Source organism: Diorhabda carinulata, chromosome 3 (genome assembly GCF_026250575.1).
Source record: "Diorhabda carinulata isolate Delta chromosome 3, icDioCari1.1, whole genome shotgun sequence".
Classification (NCBI taxonomy): domain Eukaryota; kingdom Metazoa; phylum Arthropoda; class Insecta; order Coleoptera; family Chrysomelidae; genus Diorhabda; species Diorhabda carinulata.
The window spans coordinates 25,654,758-25,670,270 of record NC_079462.1 but is presented as its reverse complement, the minus strand read 5'-3'; the positions used below and the strand labels follow the sequence as shown (position 1 = coordinate 25,670,270).

Below are 15,513 nucleotides of genomic sequence, written 5' to 3'. Positions count from 1 at the left end.
TACCTGGAATATCAAGAAAAGATCAATAAGAAACTAAATCTCAAATGATGAAATTACTTACTACTTACTAAACATATCAAACTAAATGCTGCACTATAAATAAATAAACAAACATCGTGGTGATTAAGGGAAATAAAAAACCGAGTTAATAAAAATAAAATAGCATGGTTAAATTACACATCAAATAGAACAGAAGAAAAATATAATATAAATAAAGAAGAAAAAAAATTAAGAACATATTAAAACATCAAAGATTGAAGGATGGCAAAAATTTGGAGAAAAAATAGACTCTAAAGCACATCAAAAACCAACAGGATACATATTTTGTTAAAAATAAGAATGTCGAAGGATGAAGAAATCATATCAACGTGGAGAGAATATTACCAAGAACTACTCAACAATGAGTCAGAACATAAAGAAGAAATAGTTTTACATAACGAAAAAATCAGTAATAAAAATGATTGAAGAAGAGACGTAACATAAATCAAAGAACTAAATAACGGAAAAGCATCAGCATAAGACAAAGTAACTTCAAAAATTATGAAAAATATGCGTTAAAAAGGAAAAGATATGCTGTTTCATACTTCAATAATGCTAAAGAAGATAAGAGACACTCACATCAGAATGGCAGAAGGCATTGATAATGCAAAAATTCATAAAGATTGATACAAAAAACATAATGTAAAATAACTACCTAGGAATAACATCAATTAGGACAGCGATGAAACTGATGGAATAAATATAAGAGAGAAGAGATTTCCAATGGGAAGAAGCACCCAAGATCATGTATTTACAATGAAACAGATGATAGAAAAAGCAATTAGATTAAGAAAAAGCGTTTGATAGAGTAGCTTCAGAGAAAATATGGACAATACTGGTCGAAAAAGTAGTTAATGTAAACATTATAAGATAGTACAAACTATTTATGAACATAATGAAAATACAGTCGTAAGACATAACAAATATCAAAAGGCTTCACTACAAATATAGAATTAAGACAAGGGGAAGATTAAGTTCATTAATATTCATCATATTCATGGACGAGGTCATAAAGAAATGCACTGTGCTGAGTAAAAAAATATGTGTGGGACATTTACAACTACAAAGAATTAACATAAGTGAAGGAGCATTTGCAGACGATGTCATTCTAATGCAGATGCGTCTAATGGATATGAAAATGAAGAAGAGCAAGACAAAAGTAATGGTGATTTGGGAAGAAGAGGCCAAGATAAATATAAGAATAGATACAGAAACATTGGAACAAGTAAAACACAACCAATAACCTAGGAACAATAATAGACGAAAAAAATATAAATCTCTCTTGAATTTTCCATTGTTAATGGCAGAATCGTTGAAATTATTCCGCGGGGATTAATCAGACATCATTGAAAACTGGTGTATTTATGAGTCGGAAACGAAACGATTCCTTTAAAGGTTTAATTTTACATTAAAATCATTAAAGTTGGCTGCGTTCCACTAAACACCTGCAGTACGCAAGTCCGCGACCACTGAATTGCCCATTTTTATAAAGTAAAAAAACTGACGGATATTTTAGGTCGAACTCACTGTATTGATATTCTCTAATATAGTATTCGTGTGGAACCGTACTGTTTGGAATAGGTACTTTGCATGGATAAGGATAAAATTCAGTATATAACGAAGTTTTTCAGTTTCATTTAAATACTAGTCGCCAGTTTTGCGAGAAATCAGCATCTAACAGCGTTGCATTATAATCCACCGGCTTAAAAGATGAGATATTTTTATCGATTCATATTAACAATTTTCAAAAAATTTGAACTATTGATCGTTTGAATGTTTGATTACCTATTATCGGTTGATAATAAAATATTCTATATCTATAAGAGCGTACTTGCAAAGACTCTTATCATTAATAGAAAAGTATAAAACTGGCATTATTATTGAGAAAATTTTATTTCAAGATGTTACTCAAATTTGTAATTTGTGTTTTATTATATTTCGAGTTATCTGTAAGTAGATCATAGATCAAGTTGATCATAATAATGTATTTGATTAATAAAAACTTCATCAACTCAATTTCAAGAAATGTTATGCATTTATGACAGATATGATACAAAATTTAATTTCTTTAAAAAAACGAGAATGGCATCGTTTATTTAGATAAAGCCTATCTCTATCACTTTTTCCATGTTTTACATTTGCTATTATCAATTAGTTTGATATTCAATAATTATACATAATGTAAGTGATCAGAGAGTCTAAAATTTTAATTTGGGACAGATGGACTAGAACTCAAACATGGTAGGATCTGAATCTGGATGTTATACGTACAATATTAGTATTCAAAGTTTTTAGATTTTTCGCGTTAGTACAAATAATAGATTTTTAATGATGCTCGGAAATTTCTAGAAACCTACATCACCTATTTTTCAATAATATAGTCTCCACTGAGATCATCAATAAAAATTAATCCAACATATGCAATCCACTGATTCACCGCACACATGAGTTTATTAAGAGAAGAAAATCTTTTACCACGCAAGTGTTTTTTAAGTTTTGGAAAACACAACAATTACTAGGGACCAAATCTGGAGAATATGGTGCCTAATTAATTCGAAGCCTTACTGAGCTACAGCTTAGATGCCGTACCTGTGACTGGGTGTGTTATCCTTAAACGGAACACATCAAGTAACTTTCTCGGGAGTCTTTAGTTGTGGAACCCTTTAGAATCCCATAATACGGTTAGCACCACACTACCTGCTTAATATTGCAACGATGGAGATGGATATGTATATTACTTACTTAATCCTTATGTCTTTCTACTCTTACGTGTATAAGAAATGTGATTGAGTTTCTTTTTTCTTCAGATATTTTCTCCAAAATTCTCTGATTTCTTTCTATCTTTTGTTTTTGGTAGCACCTCTTGCAATTTATGTAAGTACTACTGTGATTTCCTTTACTTTTCTTCACATTTCTATTTACATACACTCAATTCTAATCACACTTTAGTGTTATTAATCCTAATATTATTTGTTTCTGTCTTCTTTATACCTTGTATATTATGAAAATTGGGTTATTTACATTTTGTTTGATTGAATAGCACTTTTTATTTCACTTATTTGAAAAATATTCATCGATATATTATATAAACGTTCTGACGTAAAAGAAAAATTGGAGATTTTTTATAAGTCTTTCAGGCACCAAGATATTTTGAAAGCTGATAAATCCTGTACTATAGTCGACAGTACCTTAAGTAGGTTGTCTGGATACCTTGAAATGAGATATAACTATTTTTATTGTTTGTTCTAGCATTTACTGCTTTGAATGATCACGTAAAGTCTATTTGCAAACCCAAATATGGCCAATCAATAAAAATATTGATCTCCTTGATTGGGGTTGAACCAAAATTCATAGGCATTTTCTTTATTTTTGGTAATGAAAGTTGGATTTTATAAGGGTTAAAATTCCAATCATCAGATTTTTTATTAGGAATGAAATGCTTTTGACTCCATATAAATTAACTTTATAGCTAATTTTAAAAAAATCTTTGCCACTAGTTTATGAAAAATAATTCATACTCTTAAGGGTTTAAGGGTCTCGTTCAAAAATAATTTTATCGGAATTAATTTAAATAATTTAAATTCAATACAAAGCGATTTATGTTGTAATTATGTAAATTAATCATAAACTTATTAAAAGGTGTTGAGAGATTCATAGATAATCAATAAAAGTCTTCAGTTTCTTATTTCTTGGGTCTTTACATATTTTTTGTTGCTAAATCGTCTTGATTTCAGTTCTTTTCTGATTAAAAATTAAATTTTAAAACCTTGAAGAAGAGGATAAATGTAGCTCAGATCTAAATTGTTATGGAAAACGGTGATGTTACTGACTATTTCCTTCGAAAAATTTAAGCCAATCAAAAAGCTGTAATATTTTATGTTTACCTAGCAACGATCAAATTTCAGCGATAATACTGCACTAGTGCAAATTATCGATAATTTGCACTAGTGCCAAATTTTCGTCTAGGATTAATAAACATCATTTGGTTTTAATTTTATATTTTAAGAAAAGGAACAATTATTGAAAATGCAATTAGAATATACAACTTTACTGGAGGCCGACGATGGTGTTTCTATGCTGCTTCCACCACTTGTTATTATAATTTAAAGAATAACAAATTTTAAACACAGAATTAAGTTTATTTTGAATTAAATTTTTCTCAGGAAATAGTCTGCCAAAATGCCCTCTCGTGCATGTCAAATTGTCCCATAATTTTCTCTTGTGCGCATTCGCGCACTCGAGAAAATTAAATTATTGACAATTTGACATGCACTCGGGACATTAATATTGACTATTTCCTTCGAAAAATTTAAGCCAACCAAAAAGCTGTAATATTTTATGTTTACCTAGCAACGATCAAATTTCAGCGATAATACTGCACTAGTGCAAATTATCGATAATTTGCACTAGTGCCAAATTTTCGTCTAGGATTAATAAACATCATTTGGTTTTAATTTTATATTTTAAGAAAAGGAACAATTATTGTTTATTTTAAATTAAATTTTTCTCAGGAAATAGTCTGCCAAAATGCCCTCTCGTGCCTGTCAAATTGTCTCATAATTTCCTCTCGTGCGCATTCGCGCACTCGAGAAAATTAAATTATCGACAATTTGACATGCACTCGGGACATTAATATTGAAAATTCCATGCTTTACAGTTTTTTACCGCTGATTACTGGAGTATTATGAATAAACTATACAATCTCTCGTTTTCATGACATTATCTTCCGCTTTTTAGTAAATAGATATTAATAAAATTATATTATTATTAATAAAGAAAATGATTAATTAAAAATATTTTTAATATCTCAGTTGGCCCAAGAAATTTTGGTAACAATACCAAATGGGCAAATACGAGGTAGAATGGAATATTCCATGAGAAAAACCGGCGTTCCATTTTATGCTTTCCAACAAATTCCATATGGGAAAGCGCCAGTTGGAAATCTGAGATTCAATGTAAGTAGCATAACCATTTAAAAATACGTAATGTGAATGAATAAACTCATTATTGTTCATCATGACCTTTCACTAATAATTTGTAATTACTTTGAGCAGTAACGGTGGAATCACACTTTTGTAAATGAATTGTGACACAACCGCGCCCCATCTGACTGCACCAGTAATGGAAACTATAAATATTACCGAGCTAAGAAGTTAGTTTTAATTAGATTCAGAAGGTTCTACAATACTCTGAAACATCGAAAAAGAATATATAAGGCGATAGCTCACCGTATGAGGAGTGGATCGATGTTGAAGATACGTGGCTAGTTATAGAAAACAATCTGGAGTATTGTTATAAAGTCATAGATGATAAATTGTTTGTTGTGTTGTAATTGGTGTGATATTTATCCTGTAAAAAATGGATTACACATGCAAAGAAGACAAAAAATAATTTTTGTAAAATTTAAAAAATGGGATAGGGAATGAAAAACCAAGAAGAACTGAAAAATGATGAAGAAGTAGGCACGTCAAAAGAAGTTGAGATAATAAATCAAAAAAAGCTCAAGACGAAATGAAGAAAACATGAAAACAGCTGTTCTAGCGCAATGTAAACTGAATGACGAAGTGACGGCATAGCGATCAAGATAGATGAATTTGAAAATAATTGGTTTTCATGTATGGATAAAGGACATGCAGATCAAAGAAGCAAAGACAATTGAACAATATTTTGAGATTTAGGAAGATCAAAGCGAATCTTTAGAATCCCCGATCAGCCGGAATAGGAGAACGATTCAATAGAACCTTCGAATATTTGTGAGAAAACATCAAGACAGTTAGGACGAACATATATTCTTGATACTGATGGCTTATCGATCGGCTGTGGATAAGACCACAGGAATAACTCCAGCGAGTATCGTCTTTGATACAGAAGTTCGGTTACCAAGCGACCCTCTGTTTGGTACTTCATTCAAGCCGCAACTTCAAGAAGAATATTATGACTGATTTATGCTGAAGTCCGTAACAAGATAAGAATTGGTATTTATCTCATGAAAAGACGGGATAAGGTAAAGATCAACGGTCGGTTATTCCAAGCTTAGAAATGGGTTCCCTTTATATTCCTATAAAAGTAAAAGGGGAGACAATCTAGACGATATAAAATAATATATAAAGTGAAGTTAGTTACTACATTGTTAGTTATGTTAGAATTAGTATGATAATTAAGGTGTAATAATGTTTGAAATGTCAAATTGATTTGTAAAATTTTATAGAAGAACCTTTATATGCGAAACTTAACAGTCTTTATTAATTTATTTCACCAAATTGATAAAGTGGAGAACAGTTCATCATCATCATCTTTTTAGGAACCACAGCCCGCTGAACCTTGGGAGGGAATTTTAGATGCCACAAATAATACGAAAGTTTGTTATCAAGTAACTAACGGTTTCAATATACCAAATTTGGAAACGGTCCAAACTGAAGATTGTCTCTTTGTAAACGTTTACACACCCCAGGTAAATTATGTCTGATAAATGCTAAAACAGCAATATGAAGTGAATACAAGTATATCAAATAATTACATTTTCTTATTTATGACTGTAGTATCCGAATCCAAAAAACGCACTTCCGGTTATGGTATGGATCTACGGAGGAGGCTTTATTAATGGAGTTGCAAACTTCGATCAAGCTGGACCTCATTATTTCATGGAAAATAATGTTATGATTGTAACAATCAACTACCGCGTTGGACCGTTTGGTAAGAAATTGAAAGTAATGAAAAAAGATAAACAACTACGAATGCTTATCTTTTCAGGATTTTTAGCCACAGATGATCTAGCAAGTCCTGGAAATTATGGATTGAAAGATCAAAACCTCGCTTTAAGATGGATACGAGACAATATCAAATATTTTGGTGGTGATCCAGATAAAATAACCATTTTCGGAACCAGTGCTGGAGCTGCTTCAGTATCATATCACTTCATGAGTAAAAAATCTGATGGTAAAACAACTTCTTCCAGTTTTTATCTCATGTGATGCAAACATAAATCTTTTTAAGGACTCTTCTGGGCTGGAATTTCTACAAGTGGTTCAATTTTAGTACCATGGGCTTACCAAAAAGATCACAAACAAATAGCTTACAAAATTGCAACGTATATCAATTCTAGCTTTGATCAAAATTCATCAACTCAAGAACTTGTACAATATTTGCGAAGTTTGCCAGCAGATACTGTAAATGAAGCTGCAGCTAAATGCGTTTTGGTAAGTGAAAGAATAAAGTCGTTCATATTCAATGTATTTGCCACATTCCAGTGAAGTTAGAAGCTTTCTAAAATATAATATGATTTTTTCAAATCAATTTAGATGTTCAATACATGAAAGTAAACGATTTCCTAAAGGTTACAAACCTTTAGGACATGTTTTGGCCTATATTTTATTAATTAGTAATACCTATAATTTGACAATTGTTAAATCAATATGCGCAATCTATTGTCCTCTGCTTGCTTACAAGAAGTCCAATGTCGCAAATTCAAGTCGGGTTCCAATTTCTATAGCAATGTCGCCTATAATTTGCAGTAGATGTTCCAAATATGCAGTAAGTCCTTTTTATTTTATTTTACAATATGTAGGACACCTTTGGACAAGAAGAGATCGTACAAGGATTCTTTTATGCTCCTGTTATGGAGCCGGAACATGAAAATGCTTTTATAACCGAACGTATGTATGCTGCTATAGAAGAAGGTAGAATGAACAGAGTTCCACTTATGATCGGTATTGATTCAGAGGAAGCTTTGACAAGAGCGCAAGGTAAATAATCAATTTTCGCTCCCACTATTTTACAGTATTTTTATTATTACTATTTTTATTCTGTCTATCTGTCCGCATAAATTACATATTCTTAATCAGTATAAAAATCGGTTAGGGAAAAAATAAGTTTCGTTCTCTAGCATTTCCGGTCCTAAGAACTTCTGGATGGAAACATTGTCTGATAAAAGATGCTTATTAACTGACTAGACAAAAACAGACAATTGAATGAAATTTCATCCTGACTAATAGTAAATATTTTGAAACTTGTATTTAAAATTTTAACCCACTTCAATGTTATTTTCTCTACTTATTTGCTTTTATGTTTATTCAATTTTTAAAATGTTTCAATTAAAAAAAATTCTGTACTACTGTAAATCACTTCCTCCTTTTTTATCTTGTTAATAACTTTATCCACTCAATGATAATCCTTGTTTGTGGGAAAAAACTTGAGTCTCTACATTATAAGGGAAAACATTTTCAGTTTATTTTCTCTAGATGGAGTAAGAAATTTCTACTAAAGCTGTTGTTTGACAATTAAGTCGGAATACCTAGACTATTAATCTACCGTTAAGAGAGCTTTTTCTTGAGTATTTTTGTTTCAAATTCATAAAATAATCTGTCTACACATTTCAAGACCTGAGTGTTTTTTATTTCGAGAAAATACAGTCCATTGATGAAGGAATAAACTCTATAGCTACAGATTAAACAAACCTATTTAGTCTAGCAGTATAATGTACTTTCAAATATTTTACAATAGTGACTAAAAACCACCAACTTGCTTCTCCCGCGTTACCTCTACAATCGAAGTCATGCTTCTATGCACATAGATGTCAAAATCACACTTTCTTTCTGGACTTCTTTCAATTTTTAACCCTATCTGGTTGTACACGAAGTTATTTAAAAACATCTGTTTCGGTGATAACTTTTAGTAGGTATTCTGTTCAAATTTCCAAATCAATGTGAATTTTTCAGTTATAAATTGCTGATACCAAGGTTAGGCACAAATACTTTCTATGTGACCTCCTCATCTTTATGTTTAAATCTGTGTAATTATACTCGAATGCTCAATTGTATAGGTAGTATTTGAGCTCGCCATGATCTCCGTGAACATATCCTGATTACTCTTTTGAGTTGAGCTGACCTTCAATCATTATTACCAGATACCGAAGATACAGATTCGATTCATATAATCAGATTAATTAGATTTGTGCCATAGATTGATACATTTATTGAAATTTATATCCCTAATTCGAATTGATGAAAACAACAATTATTTTTACAAAAACTTACCAAATTGAAATCAGAACAAAAAATGGATTATCAAAATTCAATTTGTAGAAAAAATCGTCATCCAAATCTACAGTATATATGTTCAAGACATGGTATGTCCGGATTTAATATGAAAGTCATGGCTTCTCCAAATTTCATTTAAACATAATATAACTTTGCTTGTTTAAGTTTATTATGGGCTAAAAATTAATTCATCAAAGTTCTTATGGACAAAAGTTGGCTTCTCTACATTAAATTTGGACCAATAATTACTTTCCTAAATTTGATGTTGTCAAGAAATTACTAATCTTCAACGAAATGCCTTGCAACTATCACTTTAATTACATGTGTGTGTGTGATTTGTATTGAATTAGCTGCGTCTTGTGCTATACCTACAACTATTCTTCATTTGATTTATTCTTCGTTTCGGACAGATTCAAATTGGATCACTTACATACAATACTACGATCAAGATTCCAAATTACTGATTAACAACAACATGGGTATAAGTGACGAAAATATCAGAGCCGAAGTTGGCCAAAAAATCAAAGAAATTTTCACCGATGGTTCATTCTTAGACAAGCTTTATTCAGCTATAAGAGTAAGTTTATCAAAATATTAAAATTTTGTATTTCAATAAAATGACTGCATATTTAACCACCCATTTATTTCCAAAAAAGAATAAACCTGCTTCAGTATTTCAGTGACATGTCATTTAACCGTCCAATCATCCGTCACGCAGAGCTGCAATCCCAATATAGTGATGTTTACTTCTACGAATTTTCCTACAGTGGACAGCTTGGTGGTACTAATAAACAATTCGTAGATGGTAAATTTGAAAGGAACATATTCTTTAACAAATAAATTTCTTCTACGAATGCTTTGTAGGAGCTGAAAAAGTTCAACATTCAGAAGACGGAAACTACTATTGGACATTCGGTAATTGGACTGTATTAGATAATTTCCCTCCAGAGGACGTTTTAACCAGTGAAAGATGGCGCCTGTTACTTACTAATTTCGCTAAATACAGGTATTATAGTGGTAGCAATTCATACTAGAGCTGTATTAAAAATTGCTTTTCTTTCACAAACTATTAAAATATCACTTTTTTCTTACAGAAATCCAACACCAGAACCGAATGAAATCTTGGAGAATATTATATGGCCAAAGCTTGTATCTGGTAGTTTCCAATACCTCAATATCAACAAAACCCTTACTATAGTATCAGACTATCCAAAAAGTGACACTTACCATAAATGGGTTGAGCTATATGAAACTTACGCAGTCAAACCATATATAAATTTCTAAAAATTTTGCTGTTATAACATTGTTTGCATTAAAATTTTTAAAAAATTATAGGTCCAGCTTTATTTTAAAAAAATATTGATTGTATTTTGCCAAAACAAGTTAATACTTCATTCCGTAATGATCAATTTTCACTGGGTAGACATTCAAATAGAAAGGAAAAGTATCCATAAGGGCGAATCTTGAATTTATGAATCCCTGCGCTAATATTCTTCGAAATCACTCATATAACTGTTTTTTATTATGATCTAAAGGAAAAAAATACCCAAATAAGAAAAAATGAATGTACAGAGAGAAGGTAAAATCCCACATTTTTGGTGGTCCATAATGTTAGTAACACCATCATTTAATTTATTGGTTAAATGGGCTCTTATTGCATCGAAAATATAATTGTACATATTGTAAATACAAAAAAGTTCCAACGTTAAAATATTGCATATGCAATTATTTAATGAGATCCAATAAAATTGATAAAGACCAAAAATCACATTTTTTAATTAGAAGTTACACGTTACGTTAAGTCCAGTCACCAATGTGAGAAACGCTCTTTAATTGATTTTCGCGCCCGTTATATAACTCCTAAGGTATTAATTCATAGTGAAGATTATAACAATGTACACGAAATACTTTTTGGTTGATAAGGATTAATACTGCATTCCTCTAAATATACAATCGCGAACTTAACTAACTTATTGACTACATGCTAATTCGTTTATTTGCTTATCACTCTGTCAATCCTTTATGAAAATTTACTTTATAGTATAATGATATACTTTCTATTAACGACACAGATATTGAATGGAAATATTAAAAAAATCTATAACAATTTGGAAAGTTCCTAAAATTGTATTAAGTAATATTTCAACTGGATGCACCATTTCACTAAATATTCGTCTAGACAATAATCAATGTTATGTATATGGCTATGGGTCTTTTGTAATAGGATGATGCTCAATAATTAGGTCCACCCCTGATTATCCAATGTCATTATCAAGCTTATGCGGAATTTCAATATTTTATTCAGTACAATCGATGATAACTGAACTATTAGTATATGAGCACTTCAGACACTTGGCATTAATGCTACAATCTCACTATTGTAGTTGAAGTTAAAAATAAATGTGTTCCTATAAATTGACTTACATATCGACCTGGCAAATTTTATGAGCTTTTTCATTTGGATACATTTTATTTGTTGCGTTCCTTTCGCATGAAATTTTAAGCAATTTGAACTCATTTAAGTGTAGATAAATTAACGTCCAATTTAATTTTACACAAATTAGATTAATTTGGATATTTACCTCCCTCCTTATCGATGCAGCACCAACTTTTGTTTTACGGAAATTACTAAGTTCAGTTATTTACTTGTTTTTTGATTAGTGCTAGAGATGTCCACTGAAAAAATACATCGATGTTTTTTTCCGATGTAATGCATCCTTACATTGCATCGATTCTTTTCGATATATCGGGAGAAAATATCGATGTTTACGAAGCATCGAATTGTTGGTTAAATAAAAAATATTAAGTAAAAAAGTTTATTTTCTAATAAATATCCACACAATAAAGTTGAAACAAGATAAAAAATAATTTATACATCCCAATATTTTTTTCTAAACTTTGTAAAAATAAGGTTCTATTTAATCGTTTACCCTTAAGTCTATTTCTTTGCTGATTTATTTAGAGTTTGTGCGGCTTTCGAAAACAATCATTTAGACTAATTTGCCTAAGGTACCAACTGGAGTTTTTCAATAAACTGAAATTTCATCTGAAAAATTGTCGTCTGATGTATTATTCTTCCAGTTTATAAGGACCTATTTGTGGTGATCAGTCCAGAGACCGAAGATATCTTCTGGTCTGTCTGAGCTATTTGAAGAATCTGATTCCATTAAATAGCCTTTTTGTTGCGTGATTTATTAAACAACTCCTTTAGTCTTTGTATTGCATTCGAGCATGCAATTGCATCAGTGAAATGAAGTTTTTTAAATCGTGGAGTGATTTAATTTTGGAAGTAATGCAGAGCACAATAAGTATAACTTTACCACTGGTAGTATATTTTTTCACTGAAATTTCCTTCGTAGCAGCTTCCAAGTGCCGAAGCACGGAAAACACTGCAGAGATTATACTTAATTACATACCACTGAGCATTCGCGGCGGAGATTTGTGTCGGATAACAATGTCATTTATAGAGCTCCGTAACTCCAAAAATTTATCTATCATATAAAAAGTGCTGTTCCAGCGCGTGGAAACATCTTGAATTGATTTTGTTTGTGTTGTTGGAGATTTTCTTAGTTCATCGCTAGCAACACAACTTTGTTTAAGCCAAGTTCAAATAGATTTAGATTTTAGATATAATGTTTTGTAAATCTTCATATATATACTGGGCAACCAAGTTCAAGATATGAGCAGAGCAAGGGATATGTTTTTGTTTGCGAAATGCTATGTCAATAGCCTTAACCATATTTGTAGCATTATCTGTTATAACTGTAGAAACTTGATCATTTTTAATGCCCCACTCATTACATGTATTTAATAATTTATCGTCTATATATTCAGAGGTGTGTCTCGAATCTAGCTCATAAACTCCTAATGTTACTGAATTGATTTCAATACCTATTTGTCCCAAAATGTGATGTAACTCCTAATGTTACTGAATTGATTTCAATACCTATTTGTCCCAAAATGTGATGTAACTCCTAATGTTACTGAATTGATTTCAATACCTATTTGTCCCAAAATGTGATGTAACTCCTAATGTTACTGAATTGATTTCAATACCTATTTGTTCCAAAATGTGATGTAACTCCAATGAAGCTACATATTTGCATGGAGTCTAACCAAATATCAGTTGTCATTGTTATGTATTGAACTTCTAACTACTTGTCTTTGTAAAATTTTGTCAATACGGCGTACTTTTCATCAAGACATCTAGTCATAGTCTATCTACTTAAATAAATGGGTGAATCATCCATTGTCAACTATATTAAATGGTTGGTTGTCTTTGCATATCATAAATAATATCGCATTATTGAATCTCCTCGTTTTGTTTCCTGTTGCTGTAAAGGCATACATATCTTCAAAACTATCTGTCATTAGTTTTTGACGTTTTACTGGAATCTCTGCTTTGTCATCACTTCTTTCACCAAATGTTCTCGCATCAGTATTCTTGGATTGTTCAGTTTTGCTTGAAAAGTAGATCTTACTATTTCCACCTGAAACAGGGGCATTTTCCTCAAATGTCCCTCGGGAAGTAGGAGGTAGCATTTTCGGTTTGTGATCCTGATATTTGTTTTTTTGTTGATAAGACACAAGATTTTAATCCTTCATTGTATTCGATTTCTTGCACATAACATTTGCAAATAAACAATTTTATGAAAATTTCTTATATGTCCCATCAAATTGATTTCAATATTTTTTTGGCAAAGTTTGCATTTTCCAAATTTGTCATCAATTTTTTCAAAGAAATTCCAGACCATATTTTTTTTAGTAGGAGCCAGATTGACATCTGAAAGTATATTAAAGTATGTTAAATGAAATTCCTACCTTAAATGTTTAAAGAAATAAACTAAAGCCTAGCATCGTCGCATTATGTAATTATCAATGAAGTGAAAATACGAAGCAATACATATAGGAAAAGTTCTTTAGCATTTATTTAATTAAAAAAAAAATGTATGTTTATACAAACTTACCTTTCAGTAAAATGCAGGATGTTTAAATCTAATGTACTCTATCAAAGACACATAACTCAAATATTATAAAATAAAATATACCTACTAAACAAGATCAACCTAATCACAAAGAAACAATTGCTTTTACTGTTACCGTACAGGAAGCGCATATTTTTACAGTGTTGTCACTTGTTTCAGTGTTCAATTTTATATGTACATATTATTATAGATTTATTATATGCGCAATACTTTATGTTTTCACATTCATATTTAACGCATATTTTAATTTTGCTATGTTCATAATAGGCAATTGTTATATCAACAAAATTAATCGATGTATCGAATTTATTTCTAAGCATTCGATACATCGCATAATGCCGATGTATCAAATAGAAATATCGATGTTTTCGTTACATTGATTACGGAAGGTAGCCGTAAGGAGAATATAATATCTCGTCCGACAGGAGCGCCATTCTGATCAAATTTTGAATTATAATTTACACTCTACAAACGGACAGTTTTTAAGCTAAGCTCCCATATGGGAGGGTATTCCTTACCTCTACCCTCCATAACATTGATGTACATATCGGACATCCCTAATTAGTGCCAGTCATTAACATCGTGGTAAAGATTTTTTCTTTTAGGATGACTGTAAATGGTATATGCTAGTTTTCGTCATCGTGGTAATCAAATTATATAGAAAATCAGAAAAACTTGACAAAATTAAAGCACCACTCATAATTTTTCCCGATATTCTTTATTTATTGATTACTTACTGTACGACAAGCAAACCATGAACCTTCTTTTGAGTGACAGTTGTTATTTGAGTAATATAGTTAAATACAGTTAATATCACATAATCTTGTTTTGACAATAATTCGTATTAAATCTCGTTTTAGACTAAAACTATGTGAACATTTTCTTAAAAAGTGCTAATTAATGTAAAGTTTGCGTTAAAAGCAATCTGTTGACCACGACAAGGGGGAAAACGTTACACTAATCAAATTGATGATAGAGGAGGGTCACCAGAAATCTGCTTAAAAATGAATGTTCGAAATATCGATATATCGTCTCGAATGTTTGGAAGACGTTTACATGAAGAAAAGTAAGGCAACAGAAAACTACCTTAAAAAACCTTGTTTACCAGAGAACATAAAGTTCTGAGATTAAATTTTTCAAGACTACATCAGAATTGGACCATCAATGATTGGAAACGGGTTCTGTTCTCCAATGAAACTAGAGTTAGACTTAAAGCTCCATAGGGACGTGAGCGTGTCTGTCGAAGGCAAAGAAGAAGGTTTGCCAGATGTATTATCTCTCCTAAAATGTCTTTTCGTGGTGGTCTTAAATGTTTTGGGAAGACATTTGGTCCGATGCTCGTACGGAATTGGTTCCTATAGGTACGAGGTCTATGAATGCCCAATAATACTTTGACGACATTATTGTCGAACACGCAATGCCTTTTGCTCCGTTTGTTGGGCATAATTTTTTAT

The 15,513-nt window shown here is 31.1% G+C and overlaps 1 protein-coding gene across 1 annotated transcript; it reads left to right on the top strand.

Moving 5' to 3' along the window:
• The first annotated feature begins 1,863 nt into the window (after positions 1–1,863).
• On the top strand, positions 1,864–10,406 carry LOC130892097 (venom carboxylesterase-6-like). Its single transcript, XM_057797334.1, has 11 exons — positions 1,864–1,988; positions 4,851–4,994; positions 6,341–6,490; positions 6,579–6,732; positions 6,790–6,975; positions 7,033–7,235; positions 7,604–7,781; positions 9,485–9,651; positions 9,747–9,879; positions 9,939–10,080; positions 10,169–10,406. The coding sequence occupies exons 1-11, from the start codon at positions 1,941–1,943 to the stop codon at positions 10,356–10,358; spliced, it is 1,695 nt and encodes a 564-aa protein (XP_057653317.1). The 5' UTR covers positions 1,864–1,940; the 3' UTR covers positions 10,359–10,406.
• The last annotated feature ends 5,107 nt before the right edge of the window (positions 10,407–15,513 follow it).